General features: G+C 64.1%; 1 protein-coding gene across 2 annotated transcripts; it reads right to left on the bottom strand.

The window, feature by feature from the left end:
• Positions 1–1,388: 1,388 nt before the first annotated feature.
• On the bottom strand, positions 1,389–14,414 carry COXFA4L2 (cytochrome c oxidase hypoxia associated subunit FA4L2). Of its 2 annotated transcripts, none has more exons than XM_075901810.1 (4): positions 14,254–14,414; positions 5,797–5,885; positions 1,966–2,026; positions 1,389–1,575 (listed from the first exon to the last, which is right to left on the bottom strand). In XM_075901810.1, the coding sequence occupies exons 1-4, from the start codon at positions 14,308–14,310 to the stop codon at positions 1,519–1,521; spliced, it is 264 nt and encodes an 87-aa protein (XP_075757925.1). In that variant the 5' UTR covers positions 14,311–14,414; the 3' UTR covers positions 1,389–1,518. The 2 variants fall into 2 exon arrangements, with proteins under 2 accessions (XP_075757925.1, XP_075757926.1); XM_075901811.1 differs by lacking the exon at positions 14,254–14,414 and adding an exon at positions 12,672–12,801.
• Positions 14,415–14,957: the final 543 nt, after the last annotated feature.

Genomic DNA, 14,957 nt, shown 5'->3' with positions numbered 1-14,957 from the left:
GGCCCCAGCACCCCCGGAGAGTCCAACTCCCCCCCCCCCCCAGCCTATTTGTCAACGAGCAGCTTCAGCTGTTTCTTCAGCTGTTTGCCAGCCAGCCCACGCGTTTCCCCCCCCCCTCCCCATGGGTCTAGCCCTCACTGTGGGGCCTGGCACAGGGGGCAGCTCTGGATCATTTAACACCCCCCCCCTCCCCTCCATGCCCACGGCGGGCACTTCTGCAAAGCCCCCCCCCCCCCCCCCCCGCCGCTTCGCTCCATCCCTTAAACCCACCAAACGCTGTTAGCAGCAGCAGCAAATTGGATTTGTTAAGTGCAATTGGATTTTGCCTGGGGGTGCGGGGGGAGGTGGGGGGGGGGGTCAGCTACAGGTTACATCTGTTTCCTTGGCCTTGTGTGAATGCCCCCGCCCCAATTCAGGCAGGCAGTCCAGCCTGGATGATGGGAGGGGGCTCGGCTGAGCCGGGCACAGGCGTGGGGGTGGGCAGCAGCACTTTACCCTAATCCCACCCTTGCCTCTTCTGTGGGGCTGGGCAGAGCCCCATGTGCTGGAGGGGCCCTGAGCTTTGGGGTGTGGAGGGGGGTTCCCAGTATGACCAGGGGCTGGTGTGCCAGGGTGCCCACAGCAGAGGGGGGGGTAGGACTGTCCCGAAGCCCCTCTCCCTGGGGGTAGCTCAGTCCTCTGGCCACTCGCCTCCCTGGCTGGAAGGGCCATGTGCTCCCCACCCCCCATGGATCCAGGCTGTGGGGCTACTGGGGGCCAAGCTCTGCCTGGGGCCAGCAGGTGACACCAGGTCCCTTGGCAGCAGGGGCCGGCTGCCTGCGCAGCGGCACGTCCCCTGGCACAACGGCTGCCGTGTGTGTGCTGCCAGCGCCAAACCAAACAGCCAGCAGGGCCGTGGTGGTGGCAGCCACGCCGAGGGGGGTGCGTGTGGGCGGGGGCCCTTTCCTGACCGGGGTCTATCCCGGGGGTGGGGATTGTGACTGGCCAGGAGTCACACGAGCCCATCACCCTAGCCTCCCTCCTGCTCAGCCCCCCATCTTTGGGGGGGGCAGACCCTGTGGCTGGGGGGGTACCGGCCAGGGCCTGTCACACACACACGTGCACACCCCAAACCATGCACATGCGTGTGCTCGGGCACGGACACACCACTCTCCCACGCACGCTAGCCCAGCTGTGGGCCATGGGAACAGGATGTCCGATCGCCTCCGTGCTGGGGTGTGAGGCGGCGGCTCCCCCTGGCCCCGCACAGCATGGGAGACAGGAAACGCCGCACGGGGGGGGTCGGGAGGGCAGGGATTTTCCATGGGGGGGAGGCTGGGAACCGCTGGTTTGTTCCATCCCCAAGGGGACGCCGCCAGCCCAGTGTTGCGGTGGGACCCTGGGCTATGAAGACGGCTCCCGCAGCAGGGCGTGCTGGGACGTTTATTGCGGGGTGGGGAAAGGTGCCGGGACATCAGGGCAGGGCGACGGAGCCGCAGGGGACGCCTGGCGAGGGGCTCCCAGCTCTGCCATGGGCCCTCAGAAGTCGGGGCGATCCTTCTTCAAGCTCTTGTAGTCGGTGGAAACTGCCAGGAACTGCAGGAAGGGGAGGAAGCCGGCGTGAGCGATAGAGGGGCCATCCTCTTGGAGAACCCCCAGCTCCGGGACGCTGCTCTCCCTCCCCCCATCCCTAGCACCAGGGATGGGCCACGGGGGGCTGAGCCGAGAGCCCCGCCCCAGTCCCCAAACTCATTCCACAGGGACCCTCAAACTGCATTCAGTGTGGGGACACAAACAGCCTGGAGTCCGAGTGAGTCGGGAAAGGCCTTGCGCCCCATTCCCTGACACCCACCTCTCTGGGAATGGGTGCCCCCTAGAGGGGAAGGGCCCTGTGCCCCATTCCCTGACACCCCCCCCCCCCCACGCATGTCTGGGAGCTGGTGCCTCCTAGAGGGCCCCATATGCCAAGCCGCCCGCCCAGCTCACCTTGTACTGGTCGTTTGGACTCAGTTTATTCCATGGCTCCGGGTTGTTTTTCTTGTCCCAGCTGCAAGGAACCAAGCAGGGGTTGGTGGGGAGGTGCTGGGGGGGGGGGGGGAGTTAGCAGGACAAAGGGGTTGCCGCACAGAGGTGTGACTGTCCCCCCCACACACACACACCCCGCCCTGCAGTTCCAAGCGGTGGCCAGGCCCCTCCCTGCGGCGCTCGGTACCTGCTCCCTTGATAAAAAGCACCGTGCAAAGTGGGCTGTTCACCCTGGTGCTACAGAGCTTGGGTTTGTGTTGATCGCCGGGGGGGGGGACACAGGGGAGGTCCCATTTCCCTCCCCAAATGGCCAGCACCTGTCACCCCCATGCAGCGCTGTCCTGCCCCCTGTGCACTGCCCACACGGTGCCATGGGGGCTGCTGCCGGGTACGGGGCAGGGGCTAGGCAGGGACTCGCCGGCTCTAACCCGTGGGGCCAGGCAGTGTGTGAAGGGCAGCAGCCGGTCCACGTGCACAGAGCGTGGAAGCCGTACGCGCCCCAGGCTCACGACTGGCCCCCTGTGAGTGGTGCTACCAATCCAAGCCAGAAAGATCCAGGGCCTGAGGAAGGCGTCTGGGCGACCCCCTTAGCTAGGATGGTCAATTTCAGCCCCAAACCCGAGGGGAGGGGAAATTGCATGGGCCCGTCCCCCACACCAGTGCCAAGTGGCCGTGCCAGCAGGAGAGATGGAGGGGGGGGGGGGCGGTGGACTCCTCGATGTGAGTGTGAAGAGCCGTGTTCGGCCGTGCAACCAGCTCCCTGGCTCGTCGGCTTGCACGTGGGCACCATCCCACCGCGCCGAGGGCCGATGCACAACTGGGGCTCGGGGGCCCGTCTCCTCCAGAGCCAGCGAGGTGCTATTGGGCCTCTGGCCGGGGCTCTGCCCACCGCTGGCTGAGTTACTGGGCAGGCGCTGAGGCCGAGGCCGGCTTGGCAGCCGAATCTGAAGCTGGTCCCGGCCGGCCGTGGTGCTAAGTTCACACCAGCTCAGGCTCCAGGGGTGGGGGGGTGGGGGGAATAACCTGCAACCTCCCATGTAACTGGAAGGGAAACGTGTCTCCCCGGAGGCTGCTGCCAGGAGCCCCTGCATCTGTCTCGCTGATGGGATGTTGGGGCCAGGAACCTGCCAGCGCCGACACCCCTGGTCCTGCACCGCACAGAGCAGCCAGCCAGCCCCGCGGAGATCCGGGTCCCTTGGCCAGCACGGCACAGAGCAGGTCAGAGCTGGGCCCTGCCCCGCAGAGCCCCCAATCTACCCACCCCGGGCAGCTGGAGGAAAGCGGGTCAGTGTCAGCTGCTCCCTTTTGCAGCATGTGTCTGTAGGTGGTGCACTTCCACACCTGCCTCGGTGCACAGGACAAAACTGATTCTGCACATGGATGGAAAGCCGAGAGGGCACAATGCCTGCCATTCCTTTCCCGCCCCTCGGTCTCGCTTCCCTGGTTTGCTGTCAGCCCTGGCGGTGACAGAGGGATGGACGCGGGCTGGCCTCTGGCTCTGCAGCCTTACTCCCTCGCTGGCTTAGCCAGCTCCAGGCCACGGAAACTGGGTCAGCCACCGGATGCAGAGCAGGCTGGCTGGTCGTCACCGCCAGGCTGCTGTTCCAAGCAATGGCGTTACTGCCTGGCCCTCTGGCTGTCTGTGCGCCTCGCCTCCAGCTACCGGCTCGCCCCCCCTCCCATCCCTACGGACAGCCGCCTTCCCTCCAGCTCCCCACACGCCCTGCCTCCTATACCCACCCCTCCAACACACCCCAAAAACCCCCATCCCCACGGACAGCCGCCTTCCCTCCAGCTCCCCACACGCCCTGCCTCCTATACCCGCCCCCCCAACACCTCCCCAAACACCCCCATCCCCACGGACAGCCGCCTTCCCTCCAGCTCCCCACACGCCCTGCCTCCTATACCCACCCCTCCAACACACCCCAAAAACCCCCATCCCCACGGACAGCCGCCTTCCCTCCAGCTCCCCACATGCCCTACCCGCCCATACCCGCCCCCCCAACACCCCCATTCCCACGGCCAGCCGCCTTCCCTCCAGCTCCCCACATGCCTTGCCTCCCATACCCACCCCCACAACACACCCCCAAGCCCCCCCCAATCCCCATGGACAGCCACCTTCTCTCCAGCTCGCCACATGCCCTGCCTCCCATACCCACCCCCCCCCCGACACACCCTCCAGCCAGCTACTGACATGTCCCCCCCATCCCTGCCCATTCACACCCCTCCTTCCACACATTCCCATTCACTTCCTTCCTTCCCTCCCTCCCTCCCCATCAGAGCAGGGGGCTCTACCCTGCGCGCCGCCTGGCGGGAAGGACGGAGTCAGCGCTGGCCTCACAGGGCTCCAGGAGCCGGCTAATGTCCCCAGGGCTGCTGTGTCTGCCACCTCCCCGCCTGCCCCTGGATCAAAGCACCAGGCCTGAGCTCTGCTAATTGCCGAGCTGAGCAAATTAAATCAGTGACAGTCTCAGATCTTGGCAGCGGGTGTGCGGCAGGGCAGCATGGTGGATCTGTCACGAGACAGAGCTACAGCCCCTGTCCGCCCCCGACACCCTCGGCTAGCTGCCCGTCTGTCTGTCCGTCCCAACACCCCTCTTCTAGCTGCCCGTCTGTCTGTCCGTCCCAACACCCCTCTTCTAGCTGCCCGTCTGTCTGTCCATCCCAACACCCCTCTTCTAGCTGCCCGTCTGTCTGTCCGTCCCAACACCCCCTTCTAGCTGCCCGTCTGTCTGTCCGTCCCAACACCCCCTTCTAGCTGCCCGTCTGTCTGTCCGTCCCAACACCCTCTTCTAGCTCCCCGGCTGTCTGTCCGTCCCAACACCCCTCTTCTAGCTCCCCGGCTGTCTGTCCGTCCCAACACCCCTCTTCTAGCTGCCCGGCTGTCTGGCAACCCCAACACCCTTGTCTAGCTCGCTGGCCGTCTGTCCACCCCAACACCCCTCTTCTAGCGGTCCATCCATCTGTCTGCCCTGACAGCCTCTTCTAGCCGACCGTCCGTCTGTGCACCCTGACACCCTCTTTAATCTGCCCGTCCGTCTGTCTGACCCCAACATTCTCAGCTAGCTGCCCAGCTGCCTATCCACTCCAACACCCCCTCTAGCGGCCCATGCATCCGTCCCCCACACGCCTCGATCCATCACTCACCCCATCCCAGACACACCCCTTTATCCATCCGTCCACCTCAGCCACATCCCTCCAGCTCGCTAGCCAGCGATCTCTCCCAGACACACTCATCTATCCATCCCTCCAACTATCCTCTACCCATCCGTCTGTCTGTCCATCTCAGACAAACCTGGCTAGCTATGCATCCGTCTCGGCCACACCCCTCTATCTAGCTCAAGCACATCCATCCACCCATCTATCCACCCCCTTCCACCCAGCTATCTAGCTATCCATCTATCATCTATCCTGACAGCAGTGTGGGGGTTGCTCAGGGGGATGGAGGAGACCTCGGGCAGAGGGCATGACCAGGTCTCCCATCGCCGGAGTCTCCAGCCCTCTCTGTGCCAGGGGGGCTCCCGGTGCATGCCCTTCCCTACAAATCAGGGGGGAGGGCGCTGCCCGGCCTGGCCTGATTTGGGTTAGGGCCACACCACTGGGCTGGGAGCTGCATGAGGCGGGAACGGGAGGGGAAACTGAGGCACGGGGCAAGGTGGTGACTGAGCTGGGACTGCGGGGTTGTGGAGTCGGCGTGTCGCAGGGGCACCGAGGGGTCCATGGACCCCGGCGCACGGCGCTGTCCAACCGCAGAGCCAGTGCGCTCGGCTGCCCGTGGCCCCAGCCTCATACCTGACGTCGGGGCTACAGAGGGCCAGGCGGAGCAGGTAGAGCGCGGCGCTGCCGAGGCCGAGGCCGATGAAGCTGACGAGGGGAATGAGCTGCGGAGAGAGGGAGAGAGCGGAGATGAAAAATGCCCCAATGAAATGAATATTTATCAGGCCGCCAGGAGAGTGAAGGGGAGCCTGACACGCCGGGAGATTTACCGGCGCAGCAATCCTGTACCCGGGCCCCCGTACACAGTGTAGCTGTCAGCTTGAGTGACTGAACTCAGAGCGGGGAGAGAAATCGGCGCGTGCTGGAGAGGAATTGGATGCGGAATGAGAAATCGCAGGCTCCCCCTCCCCTCCCCCACCCGCGGGAGAGGCGGGGGGGAACAGCACCGGGGCGCTCGTTAGCGCCGTTATGGGGGGAGAGGGATGTTACCGGCAACCGTCCACTCGGGAATGGGGGCTCACGGGACCAGCATCAGTTACTGAACATCTGTTAAACTCCCCCCCCCCACCGCTGCCTACAGCTATTCCTGCCAACCCATCCCGTACGCCCCCTTTGCAACCGGCCACCCCGCCTTTCCATGCATTGCTGCCCCCGGCTGCCCCCCGTCTACCTCCCCATGCCCCCAGCCGCCCCGTTTACCTCCTGATCCCCCCAGCTGCCCCAGCCACCCTGATCCCCCCAGCCACCCCCGTCTACCTCCTGATCCCCCAGCCAATCTCCCAATCCCCCCAGACACCCCATCTACCTCCTTATCCTCCTAGCCATTCCTATCTACCTCTCAATCCCCCCCAGCCACCTCATCTATCTCCCAATCCCCCCCAGCTGTCCCTAGGCACCCCGATCCCCCAGTCGCCCTGTCTACCTCCTGATCCCCTAGTCGCCCCCACATACCTCCCAATCCCTCCAGCCAACCTCTCGATCCCCCCAGCCACCCCATCTACCTCCCGATCCCCCAGCCACCGGCCCCATGCACAGCCCACCAGCATCCTGCCAGCGCCATAGGAACACGTCTATCGATTCTCTCCAGCCAGCCACCCACGTACATAACCTTCCACCTTCCTGCTCATCTACCCCATGCACACCACCCTGACTGCCACCCTGCGATCCATCCACACACCCCGACACATGGGGCCGTCTACCGTCTTTTTGACCTCATGCCACACACCTAGTCAGCCCCGTGCACCCCGTCTGTCTGTCTATCTATCCCCACACACCCCCTCTATCTATCTATCTATCTATCTATCTATCTATCTATCTATCTATCCCCACACACCCCCTCTATCTATCTATCTATCTATCTATCTATCTATCTATCCCCACACACCCCATCTATCTATCTATCTATCTATCTATCTATCTATCTATCTATCTATCCCCACACACCCCCTCTATCTATCTATCTATCTATCTATCTATCTATCTATCTATCTATCTAATCTGTGTGCCTCTGTGTCTGTCTGTCTATCTGTCCCCATACACCCCCGCTATCTAGCTACCTACCTAGCCCTACACCCCTCTGTCTCTCTGCGTGTGTCTAGCACGAAGCGTTAGACCATGGCGCACCATGGGACCAGCGCGGCTACAGCCACACTGCCTGTAACATAACGAGTAACATTTTCAAAAGTGCCCTAGGGCCCTGGAGCCCTGGAGCAGGAGGCAGGTGGCAGGAGGCAGCAGACCTCGGGGACTCGGAGTGACTCGGACACCAGCCACTGATAGTTAGAGACCTTGGCTGTTTTAGGCAACACATGGCCCATTTTGCACTATCCCCCCACCCCCACTCCTGACTGGGGGGGGGGGGGGCCTGAGCTGGAGCATGGAGCCGGGGGTTGAGCTGGCGAGTGGGGCAGGGCTGGAGATGTGGGGCTTGGAGTGTGGGGCTAGGCTGGGGCTGGCATTGTGGGGCTGAACTGGGGAGTGGGGCAGGTCTGGAGATGTGGGGCTGGGGGTGTGGGGCTAGGCTGGGGCTGGCATTGTGGGGCTGAGCTGGGGAGTGGGGCAGGTCTGGAGATGTGGGGCTGGGAGTGTGGGGCTAGGCTAGGGCTGGCGCTATGGAGCTGAGTAGGGGAGTGGGGCTGGGGGTGTGGGGATGAGCTGGGGCGTGGGGCTGGGGGCAAGGGGCTGAGCCAGTTGTAAGGTGCTACATGGCCAAGCCCTGCCTGCGGCAATGGGGGGGCTCGGTGTGTAGGTCCCTGGGACTCCCCTGGGGTACAACTGGCTCACAAGAAGAGGGGCTTGGACTGAGAAGGCCGGGTTGTGCTCAGAGAGGCCAAAACGCAATTGGAACTGCAGCTAGTCAGGGCGTGGGAAGGGGAACAAGGAAGGATCTACAGGCCTGTAGCAATAAGAGGGGGATGGGGCGGGGGGGGGGGCTTCCTGGAGGGGCAGGTAACCCAGTGGCAGACGTTGTGGGAAAAGCTGAAGGACTCAATTCTTTCTTTGCCTCTGTCTTCACGCACCAGGGCAGCTCCCAGACTCCTGCACTAGGCAGCACGGTGTGGGGAGGAGGGGGGCAGCCCTCGGTGGAGAAGGAACAGGGGAAGAACTGTTTAGAACAGCTGGACACACACACATCCATGGGGCCGGACTTAGTGCATCCGAGGGTGCTGAGGGAGTTGGCAAATGTCATTGAGGAGCCTTTGAAAACTCGTGGAGCTCGGGAGAGATCCCGGCTGATTGGAAAAAGGCAAACGTAGGGTCCATCTTTAAAAAAGGGAAGAAGGACGATCCAGGGAACTACAGGCCAGACAGCCTCACCTCCGTCCCCAGAAAAATCAAAGAGGGGATCCCCAAAGAATCCCTTTTGAGGCACTTGGAAGAGGGGAAAGTGATCAGGAACAGTGAGCATGGCTTCACCAAGGGCAAGTCGTACCTGACCAATGTGATTAGCTTCTGCAACGAGGTAACTGGCTCTGTGGACATGGGGAAGTCGGCGGATGTGATAGACCTTGACTTTAGCAAGGTTTCTGATATGGTCTCCCACAATATTCTTGCCAGCAAGTTAAGGAAATATGGATTGGAGAAATGGACGGTACGGTGGATAGAAAGCTGGCTAGACTGCCGGGCCCAGCGGGCAGGGGCTCCATGTTAGGTTGGCGCTCGGTTTCTAGCGGAGTGCCCCAAGGATCGGTCCTAGGGCTAGTTTTATTCCATATCTTCATTAATGACCTGGAGGAGGGGATGGATTGCACCCTCAGCAAGTCTGCGGATGACACTAATCTCGGGGGAGAGGTAGATATGTGGGAGGGCAGGGAGAGGGTCCCGAGTGACCTAGACAAGGTGGAGGGTTGGGCCAAAAGAAATCTGTTGAGGTTGCACAAGGACAAGTGTAGAGTCCTGCACTTCGGACGGAAGAATCCCAAGCATTGTTACAGGCTGGGGACCGACTGGCTAAGCAGCAGTTCTGCAGAAAAGGCCCTGGGGATTCCAGTGATGAGAAGCTGGATAGGAGCCAACAGGGCGCCCTTGTAGCCAAGAAGGCTAATGGCATATTAGGTGCATTAGGAGGAGCATCACCAGCAGATCCAGAGAAGTGATTATTCCCCTTTATTCAGCTCTGGCGAGGCCACATCTGGAGTATTGGGTCCAGTTCTGGGCCCCCCACTCTAGAAAGGATGTGGACACATTGAAGAGGGTCCAAAATGATTCGGGGGCTGGAGCCTTTCATAGGGGAGGCTGAGGGATTTGGGCTCATTTGGTCTGCAGAAGAGAAGCGTGAGGGGGGATTTGAGAGCAGCCTTCAGCTATGTGAAAGGGGGGTTCCGGAGAGGGGCTGTTCTCAGGGGTGGCAGGGGGCAGAACGAGGAGCCATGGTCTCAAGTTACAGCGGGGGAGGTCTAGGTTGGAGATCAGGAAAAACGATTTCCCTAGGCGGGTGGGGAAGCGCTGGGCTGGGTTCCCTAGGGAGGGGGTGGAGTCTCCATCCCTAGGGGTGTTTAAGTCCCGGCTGGACAAAGCCCTGGCTGGGTGATTGAGTTGGGTTGGTCCGGCTTCGGGCAGGGGGCTGGACGTGCTACCTCCTGAGGTCTCTGCCCGCCCTGGGATTCCAGGATTCTACAGGGAATGGCCAGATGCTGGCTCCGTTAATGCCCCTCTGGTGTGTCCCCCTCCCCCTCTGCCTTCCTGCCTGCAGAGCTGCCTGCTCTGCAGACTTGGCCAGGGCCTCTCTCCCCGTCGAGCCGCGGATGCTTGGCTTTGCCCGACTGCCACAACCCGCACACCCAGGAGGGCTCTCTGAGCCTAAGACATCAGCCCCGGCCCTGCAGCCAGCCAGGCCTGGCTCTTTGTAGGCCCCCAGCCGGCTGGGGAAGGGGGAGAGGGGACGGTCTGTGGGCTGGTGCAGCCAACACTGGGGCTGCAACACGGAGCCCATCCTTATCGACTCCACTGGCGCTGCAGCCGTTTCCCCCGGTGGGGGTCTGGCTCCTGGGCCATGTGCCAATTGCCATGTGCCAATCGCCCTGTGCCTCAGTTTCCCCAGTGGGACAAGAATTCTGACCTCTCTCCCGAGGGCTCGTGCATGGAGCCCGTTTGGAGAGCCAGACACGAAGGCTGCTCTGGAGGCGCGAAGTGGCCTCACTAGGGTACCTTATATCCCAGGGCCTAGGCCCTCCCCCTCCTGTTACCCCAAGGGAGAGCCAGTCCTCGCCCAGGAAAGCCGACAATCTAAGCAAGAGGCAGGATGGGCGAGAAAACGGAGGCAGAATGACCGAGTCAGGCAGAGAACCCAGGCGTCCGGAGGAGCAGCCCAAAGCCCCTCCCCCTGCCGGCTCAATAGCTCCAGGCCCCGCTGTGCTGCCCCGAGCCGCGGGGTTTGGCAGGCGTATCGGCACTGCTCCGACCCCGGCGCCACCGAGCGTCCATCAGCTCCGCTTTCCTTCCCTCTCCCCGGTGACAGCTGACTCGCAAGGCCCCCTCCCTCCTCGCCTCCCCGCGCCTCGCTTGGAGTCTCGAACCCCCCGCAGACGCTGCTCCTGATCCCTGAGGTCGGAGGCATCAGCAGCGAAGGCTCTTTCATGCCGCGTGCCACTCAGCACTGGCAGCCGCCGTGGCCTGGCCACGCCGGGTCGCTAAGACGCCCCAGGAGCCAGGAGAGCAGCCCTTCCCCTCGCCATCTGCCGCACGCAGCTCGGGGGCCCCGCAGGGCCGCGACATGAGCTGAGGCAGGGCAGGAGAGCGGGTGCGAGGGGGCCGGCGTGACTGGCCGCAAAGGTTCAAAGCACCTGGTCCCCCCCTTCCCAAGAAGCAAGAGATGTAAAGGACTGTGGGAGGCACATTGCGGTTCTGAGCCTTCGCAGGCCTCGGTTTGCACCATCTAGCCTCTGCCCTGTGAGCTAGACACAGGGGCAAGCCAGCGGGGAGCTATTTAAAGAGCTGGCAAGGACCCGGGTTGCCATAGGCCAGGACCTGCAGGAAACTGGAAGTTACTTTTGCCACTGGCTAGAAATGTTCTTCCCGAAGGAGAGATTCGCTCGCCCTCCCAGGAATCCGGGCGCTGGGGCTTGGAGGCGAACGGCAGCTCGGCCGAGATTTCCGGGGGCTGGGGGGGCGGCTGGAATTCTGATCAGGGTGGGACGCTGTCACCCCGTTTCATAGCTGGGCTCGGCGGCGGGGGCAAAGCAGGGTTCGGGGCGCGCCTGCTCCGCCGGACCCCGCAGTCTGGGGTCAGAGCCAAGCTTCTGGGGTGGCAGCTTGATTTCTGTGCCGTGGGTCTCCCAAGCTCACGGGACCAGGGGTGGTGGGAGCGGAGGGGGAGGGGATGCAGGAGGCCAGCGGGAGAGGGCGGGCAGCGGGTTGCTGGGTAGCAAGTGGCTAATGAGAACGAGGTGAGTCGGAGGCATGGCAGGGCTATTTAGGGTGCCTAACTCCCCTGGGATCTAGGGAAACAGCGAGGCAGGCCGGGAATTCCGCTGGGTGCGGCGGTCGGAGCGGGGCGGTGTCTGGCTGCCGGGTGGAGGTTCCTCTGACCACTAAGGGGTCTGTGATCCCTGGCCAGGGGGTTGGGAGCAGTGTTGGCTGGAAGCTGAGCGCTTGGGCAGCTGCCCAGGAAAGATTCAGGTGCTGCCCAAAGGCTCAGCACAGCGCCCACCGCCGGCAGCAGTACGTTTGTATGGGTGGTGCACACCTGCGTGTGCCTCGGCGCACAGCACAACATGTATTCCACACAGGGACGGGAAAACTTCTAGGGCGCGTTGGTTAGGAGGGGCTGGCCCCCTCCGCTGCCTTGCAGGGGCTGCCGGCAGGCGGCAACGCTGCGGCCCCGTTCCTGCCCCACCCAGCCGTTCTGTTCCCCTTGCCTTGGCTGTCGAGTCTGCATGAATCCCAGCCAAGTCGGCAGCTGGGCCCTGCAGGAAGCGAGACGCCGGGCCAAGGTGAAACTGCTGATGTGCCCGCTATGCCCGGCGAGCGGACGGCGCGGCGAGAGCCCGGCTGCGGCGTGACTGGCTCACAGCGCCGCTTGCTGCAGGGCCTCCGGGGGGCCTCCCCCCCCCCAGTGCTTTACAGGAGTGAAGGACGCAGGGGAAAGTTTTGCAGCCTCATCCCCCATAGCCTGGAGCTGGGCCTGGCGGTTTTACCTTTCAGTAGCCCCTAGACCACCCACAGGAAGGAACCGGATTCCATCTCCCCACCTGCCTCGCCCACAGCCAGGTAACCCAGGAGTCCTGGCTCCCAGCCTCCTTTGCTCTAACCACTAGACACCCCGTCCCCTCCTAGAGTTAGGGCTAGAACTCCGGAATCCTGGCTCCCAACCCCCACCTGCTGGAGCCACTAATCCCCCTTTCAGCTGGGACTCACCGCCCGCAGGCCTGTGGGCACGCTCCTGCTCCAACCCCTAGGCCTCACTCCCTTCCCAGGCTCCCGGGGCCCAGCCCTAGACCACAGTGTCTCACCATTTCCAGCCTTTCCAACATCGCTGCTTTGCCCAGGGCCTGCCTCTCCCCCGCTGGCCCCGCGCCCAGCCAGCGCCAGGCAGCAGCGCGGGGACGTGCCTGCTTGAACGCCTCGCCCAGCCTTCCCGAAAACCAAACCGCCGGGCTTCACCTCCCCTGCCCCCAGCCCCGTCCTCGCAGGGCCGGCGGCTCGCCTGGCGTCACCTGGGCAAAGGGCCAGACCCCCAGAGGCAAGCCAGCTCCCTGGGGAAACGCTCCTGGCTAGCCCTGGCCAGCTGGCGGGCGGCCAGCGATGGGCCCAACCAGCTGCCTCATGGAAAGGGCTGGATCCGGGGCCAAAGCCCCCTTCCTTTGTGTCAGGGGCGTGGGAACAATTAGTACAGCGGCAAGTGGGGGGGGGCAGCCCCCCTCCCTCCAGCCCCCCTCCCTAGCCAGCTGGGGGGGGAACCTGTGTTTCCAGGCAGACTCCCAGCTTCTCGACCTCATCAGGGTTTTTGCGTATTTATCAACAAAATCCCCCTCCTGAATTGTTCATGGCGGGAGGAGCTGAGGGGTGGGACCTGGGGGGGGGCTCCTTGGGCCAGGCGAGGGAAGGGGTCTGAATGGGGGGGGGTTGCGTGTGGCAGAGGATCAAACCAGGAGTGGGGGGGGCTGGAACCCCGATGCATCTCGGGGTAAGTCCCTCGTGCAACAAACTCCACCGAGGCAAGGAGCTGCAGGGAGGGGCGTGACCCCCCCCAGGTAGGGGCCAAACGCCAGCGTGTGAAATAAGCAGCAAGGGGGGAGCTGTGAGCCACGGGGCCTTGGTCCTTTTTACAGAGCAGCCCCCCCCACACAAATGGGGTGGGAGCAGAGAGCAAGCTGGGGACAGGGACAGGAGGCACGGCTCAGTGGGGGAGCAGGGGGGAGCTGGGGGGTTCGTTGACAGAAGAGGGCAGCAGCAGACTGGGGGCAGTTCTGGGGAGGGGACCGTGATGGGGGGGCTGTGGAGACGGGGTAGGAAGGATGGAAGGAGGAGAGGGAGGGGGTGGGAGGGAAACTGGTGGGGGGACAGCGGAGAATTTGAAGAGAGGGTGGAAGGGGATAGAAGAAAATTGGGGGGATGAGATGAAAGGGGCACAGAGCTGGGCTGGGAGGAGGAGGGGGCAGATGGGGGCCAGGGACAGAGGAGGAGGCACGGGGGGCAGGAGATGGAGGAGGGGCAGAGGGGAAGAAGTGGAGGGGGCAGAGAAGGGAACTGAGAGGGCAGAGGATGGAGGGGATAATGGGGACTGGGGATGGAGGGGGAAGGAAGGGATGGTGGGGGCAGGGGACGGAGGGGGAGGGTTGGAGGGGCAGGTAGGGATGGAGGGGGCAGGCAGGGGCAAGGAGGGGGTGGTGGTGGAGGAGGTGGAGGGGCAGAGAGGGGGCAGGAGGAGGGGTGGGGGAGGAGGTGGAGGGGCAGGGAGGGGGCAGGAGGAGGGGTGGGGGAGGAGGTGGAGGGGCAGGGAGGGGGCAGGAGGGAATGGTGGGGGAGGAGGGGGAGGGGATGGAGGGGCAGGCAGGGACCAGGAGGGCAAGAAGGGGCCGGGCCGTCACTCACTCCGGGATGCTTTCTGAGCTGGCGGGCGAAGGCGAACCCGGGCCGGGTCCCTTCCATGCTGCGGCCGGGGGCTGACTCGCTCCGCCGGCAGCAGCGGCAGGTTCCCGAGTCCCGCTGCCTCCGCCCCCAGCCCGGGCCGGAGGGTCACTGGGGCGGGAGGCGGCTCCTTCCCCCCCCCTCTCCCGCGGAGCTGGCCAGGGCGGGGATCGGCTTCCCGGGACAGGGGGCTGGGGAGAAGGAGAGGGGCTGAGGGAGGGGCAGGGGAGGGGCTGGGGGGGAAGGAGAGGGGCTGAGGGAGGGACAAGGGAGGGGCAGGGGCTGGGGGAAGGAGAGGGGGGTTGAGTGAGAGGCGGGGAGGGAGAGGGGGCTGAGGGAGGGGCAAGGGAGGGGCAGGGGTTGGGGGGGTAAGGGGAAGGAGAGGGGCTGAGGGAGGGGCAGGGGAGGGGCTGGGGGGAAGGAGAGGGGCTGAGGGAGGGGCAGGAGGGGGGCAGGGGCTGCGGGAAGGAGAGGGGGCTGAGGGAGGGGCAGGGGAGAGACAGGGGGCTGCGGGAAGGAGAGGGGGCTGAGGGAGGGGCAGGGGAGAGACAGGGGGCTGGGAGGAAGGAGAGGGGCTGAGGGAGGGGCAGGGGAGAGACAGGGGGCTGGGAGGAAGGAGAGGGGCTGAGGGAGGGGCAGGGGAGAGACAGGGGGCTGGGAGGAAGGAG

Source organism: Pelodiscus sinensis, chromosome 19 (assembly GCF_049634645.1).
Source record: "Pelodiscus sinensis isolate JC-2024 chromosome 19, ASM4963464v1, whole genome shotgun sequence".
In the NCBI taxonomy this organism is placed as follows: Eukaryota; Metazoa; Chordata; order Testudines; family Trionychidae; genus Pelodiscus; species Pelodiscus sinensis.
This window is presented reverse-complemented; position numbering and strand designations above follow the sequence as displayed.

Coding starts and splice junctions, on each gene's coding strand:
- COXFA4L2 (XM_075901810.1), bottom strand. CDS start 14,310: ATGGAAGGGACCCGGCCCGGGTTCGCCTTCGCCCGCCAGCTCAGAAAG. Junction 5,886..14,253: donor AGCTCAGAAAGCATCCCGGA/GTGAGTGACGGC, acceptor CTCTCTCCGCAG/CTCATTCCCCTCGTCAGCTT. Junction 2,027..5,796: donor CTCTGTAGCCCCGACGTCAG/GTATGAGGCTGG, acceptor GGTTCCTTGCAG/CTGGGACAAGAAAAACAACC.